The 4,753-nt window shown below is 42.1% G+C and overlaps 1 protein-coding gene across 1 annotated transcript; it reads right to left on the bottom strand.

The window, feature by feature from the left end:
* Window positions 1-2,744: 2,744 nt before the first annotated feature.
* On the bottom strand, window positions 2,745-4,452 carry LOC118327556 (transcription factor IIIA-like). The gene has a single exon (XM_035660963.1). The coding sequence runs from the start codon at window positions 4,318-4,320 to the stop codon at window positions 3,238-3,240; it is 1,083 nt and encodes a 360-aa protein (XP_035516856.1). The 5' UTR covers window positions 4,321-4,452; the 3' UTR covers window positions 2,745-3,237.
* Between the last annotated feature and the right edge of the window lie 301 nt (window positions 4,453-4,753).

Here is a 4,753-nt window from a genome sequence, read left to right as displayed (position 1 = left end):
ACAATGCTGCGTTAATAATTAATTTAATTCATATAATTCTTTTAATTCAAAGAGAAATATCTTGTCAAATACGATTGTTCTTTTGTATATTCAATCATCCCTTTTAAAAGAAAACTCTAAAATATTTTTTCTTAATATTTCAGAACTATAAGGAAAATTAAATCATTATCCTTCCCCTGCTGCCTTTAACTAAAAATGACTGTGCACTGTGATTGTTCATTAGATTTCCAGAGAAGTACCTGTATAAAAATTCAATGAACATGACGTGAGAGAGTTGTTGGCGTGTTGTGGAGGGCAATAGGCTTCCAGCTTCGCTCTCATCTTTTTAGTTGTACAGAGCTTTTAATCTTTCCACTTGATGCACAAGTGTCAAATATCCAGTTTATTTCTGTTTTATTGATATATACAGTCGTGAGAAGTAGGGACTTCTCTTTTTATTAAACCTTCAACATCAGATCTCAATACTAATATTTCGAGATTATGTGCCAAGGTGTATTACAATGACTAAATAAGGACAATATGTAGCACATAGAAAGGTAAAGAAAAAAATGAATACAGTAAAAAGAATGTTTCCCTCAATATTACTATTCCAAAAGTGCTCTTCACCAAAAAAAGTTTTGAAGAATGGATAACTCTTAACATAGACCTGTTGCACTCATAGAAGAATAGAGACTTCCAGGGTGGGGCCCTCTAACAGCAAAAGCCGATCACCCTGTGTCACACACCTGACCTTGGAGTCACCAGCAGGGCTCCCATCTGCAGACCTCAGTGTTCGAGGGAGTATCCACATAATGTTTTAAGTTTACATACCCTGGTAAGAGGTTAGGTTATTTTTTCTTTTATCGAAGTACTTTAAGATTGTTCAGTTTACCTCAAGTCCACTTTTGGGTTTTAAAATGCAGCCAAGACTGAGAGGCTCAGGACATGACCGGGCTTAAATGTAAAGCGGAGTTCAATGCCAAAACAGATAATGGAGAGGTAAAAATAGAACAGGAAAAGATTATATAAAATTATGATATGGAAATGTATAGAAAATGCCGTTTGCATTTTTGTTATGGAAGATGATAATAATGAGAATATTTTCTAAACTCTTACTCTTACTTGCGGTACTTCAGTGTTGAAGTGGCCCTCCTATGAGACGATAACACCAGCAGTGTCCCCAAGCCGATCTGACTTTGAGACCCCTGCCTTAAGACTTGTGTTTCTGTGTATTTTTGATTGCAGTGTTACTGTAAGCTGTCAGCGTCTCCACAGTGAACTAATCAAGACAACTCTGGGAGTTTACTCCACATGATGAATTCAGGTTTTGTCATTCCAACAGCCATGTAGTAATAATGTTTTAAAAAAAGGAAACAATTTCAGGACACTACATGTTACATTCAAAATGTATGACTACTAATTGGATGAGGTCTACTGTGCATTCCTGGGTGAGCTGGTCAGACAGTCAGTCCATATAGGGCTCGTCTGAACTGAGCGGGGCAGGAATGTAGGGAGCAGCCTTCCTGTAACGGGAACTATTCGGAGAGGATTTAGCCTCGGAATCTTAAACTTGCAAGGAACTGCTCCTGTTTACGCCGTAAATGTGTTTGTCAGAGCTGAGATACTGCGGCCGTGTGTCATCGAGGCAGAAGAATCTGCAGGTTTTCACTCCAGGCAATCTGTGCAGCAGGTTATTTCAGTGACAACACACACACAAACACACACAACTCATGTGCAGCAGGTTATTTCAGTGACAACACACACACACACACCCTCCTTTGGTTGCAGATGTGCAAATCAGTGACATCAGCTGGAGACTCCAGGGCCAGGATGACATGAACATACAGTATGTGACCACCAAAATGAAGTGCAGTATGTGTAGATCAGAACATCTCACCCTAATGTAATTGTTGAATGCGTAATTGCAACAGGAGCATTGAGGAAAAAAGAAGCAGGTTTACCCAAACTGTTGCCACAAAGTTGGAAACACAGTACTCGCCTGAAATATCAAAGCTTTTGGAACAAAGAGGGTTGTTGCAGTTACAGCATGTGGTCAGTGAAATGTAATGGCTTTAGTACAGTTAGAGATTTAGTGAAAGCATGTTGATGGTCAGTTATAGCTGCCATTTTAAAAACCCCATTGACACAAACAGATAAAGTGAAGACAAACAATCGTCATTAACGTACGTGTATGTTGGGAAGTATTCAAGAGAATTTGTAGTGTAGTAAATTACAAGATGTGTTTCACATACATCCTGCCAGTTTCCTTCCAGTTTTAAAGTGTATTTACAGTAGACTCTTATTTCCAATGAAGTATACTTCTTAACAATTACTGTTATCTTTTATCTATTATCATCTTTGATAATGACTTTCATTGTAAAGAATTAGAATTAGCTTTAATGGCCAAGTATGTGCACACATACAAGGAATCTAACTCTGGTTTTAAGCTCTCAATTTTACACACAGCTCAAAAAACAAGTAGGATAGAAATAAGAGAGCGAAAAACAACAACTAAGCTGAACCAAGATAATTCTATTTTTACCTTTTAGAAATATATTTGTATATATAGCATTGCTGAACAATCCTGCCACAACTTTTTATTAACTTTTAAATGGACATATTATAAGGTTTAGGGGTTTAAACAGCCAAAGTTTTCAAAGTGACTAGACCTAAATCCTTACATTAGGCTCCCAGACAGCATACCATCAGTCCTAACTGATTCAAAAGAGCAATAAATACTAACAGAAAATACATTCACCAAGACCGGCACAGGTTTTATTTAAACAAACAGTCTCTCTGCAGAGGGAATTTTTTGGGGGGGAAATTTTACAAAAACACTAAAAAATTCTTATTAAATGTACAACATACACAAAATACATTTTTCTTCTTAAATACGAATAGCAAAAAATATAGTAGATTTAATGGCTTCAGAATAAAAGTCCACAAATTTATTCAACTACAGAGAATAAGTGCGGATGACGACACCCAGAGGGACGGAAGACGGGATTTGGTATCAATCCAAAATGTCTTTTGGCGGTGCTGGGTGACGTCTTCATTCAGGATTCATTTTCAGGTCCCTTAGCTTCCAGCTCAAAGCAACCAAACAGTCACTGTGTCCAGAATAAAGAACCTTATAGGCTTTTACATGGGGGCTTAAATTTTGTGCAACATCAAGACATCCAACAACCAGGTTGGAAATGAAAATACATCATCAATGCTCTGATCAATAACTGCTGGTGTGATCTCCTTCACTTCACTCTACATTGTCAGAGGTGTAGTTATGGCATTAGTAAGTCCATGTGTGTCTATCGCAGGGCCGCACAGCAAGGACGTGTCCTGCAGGAGGGACACCAACTCAACAGGCCCAGGTGGACCGGTCTGATTCTGTGCAGGCCCTCTGAGGGATTCAGGCTCCCTGCGCTTTTTACACACCACTTTCTTTGTTTCGTTGTAACCCGTTAGCCTGGAAGCAAGAGATCTTTTGGGTTTCGTCTTCCTCAGCTTCTTCCTCTCCGGGCTGTGGACGACGCTGTGACGGTGGAGGCTCTGTCTCATGGCGAAGGTCTTGCCGCAGCCTGCGTGGGTGCAGCTGAAGGGCCGCAGCTCCTCGTGGAAGGAGCCGATGTGGCTCTCCAGGTTGAAAGTCGTGGTGAACGACCGGTCGCAGTCGTCCCTCGGGCACCTGAAGACCACTCGCATCTCGGAGTGGACGTGCTGATGCTGCTGCAGGAACCAGGAGTCCCTGAAGACCTTGCTGCACTGGTCGCACTTCACGGTGAGCCTATGCTGCTCCTTCCTGTGCTTCAGGTACTCCGTCCAGGTCTTCCCCGTGAAGCTGCAGCCCTCCTCCTTGCAGGGGTACCCTCTGTGCACCTTCTCGTGTCGCTTCAGCTTGCTGGGGAAGGTGAATCGCATGTGGCATCCTTCGTAAGTGCACTGGTACGGTGGCAGCTGGGTGTGCTGCTCACACACGTGGGACTTGAGCTGCTTGTTCTTCTTGAACTCCAGACCGCAGCCCTCGAACTTGCAAGCATACCTCTTCTGCTCCTGCGTGTGAATGCGGCTGATGTGCCTGGCCCGGTTGGTGTTGGTGGTGAAGGCCTCCTCGCAGCCGTCCACGGTGCACTGAAAGGGTTTCACGCCGCTGTGGCTGAGATCATGTCGGGCCAAGTGGTAGGGACTGCAGAAGGACTTACCGCAGCCGTCGCGCTCACACGTGTACGGCTTCAGTCCGGTGTGTTTGCACAAGTGGGCGTCCAGCTTCCACTGTTTGTTGTACGCCGCCGAGCAGCTGGGGAACGAGCAGATGTAGCGTTTGAGCGTCTCGGTTTTAGCCTCCATTGCTGCGGCATTGACGTTAGAACAGCTGATGCAGGTTCAACAACGTTTCCCGAAACACGCTTTCTGTTTTGACACCGGTACTTCCCACAATCCTCTGCAACATGACGCCACAACCTGGAAATGACGTCTTCTCTCCGCTACCCATCGGCCCTCTGATGTAAAGGACGTGTTGATACATACTCTTGTACAGTAGGTGGCGGTACGCACCCAAAACATGCCATTACATTACATTCATAAGAAGAAGATTGGAGAGTGTACTTGGAAAGACAAAAATGCAAAGTACATAATCTTTTAAATGATTATTTTAAAAAAATAAGAGAGAGAGTTTAGTTTGTTTAATACGGAAGTGTATTGCATTCACAAAATAATTTATTTTTTGGTTTGTTTTTTGAATATTTACTTATTTGTATTTACTTTATGTCCTATGTTTATA

Source organism: Morone saxatilis, unplaced genomic scaffold (assembly GCF_004916995.1).
Source record: "Morone saxatilis isolate NCDOM2014 unplaced genomic scaffold, NCSU_SB_2.0 Contig17, whole genome shotgun sequence".
NCBI lineage: Eukaryota > Metazoa > Chordata > Actinopteri > Moronidae > Morone > Morone saxatilis.
This window is presented reverse-complemented; position numbering and strand designations above follow the sequence as displayed.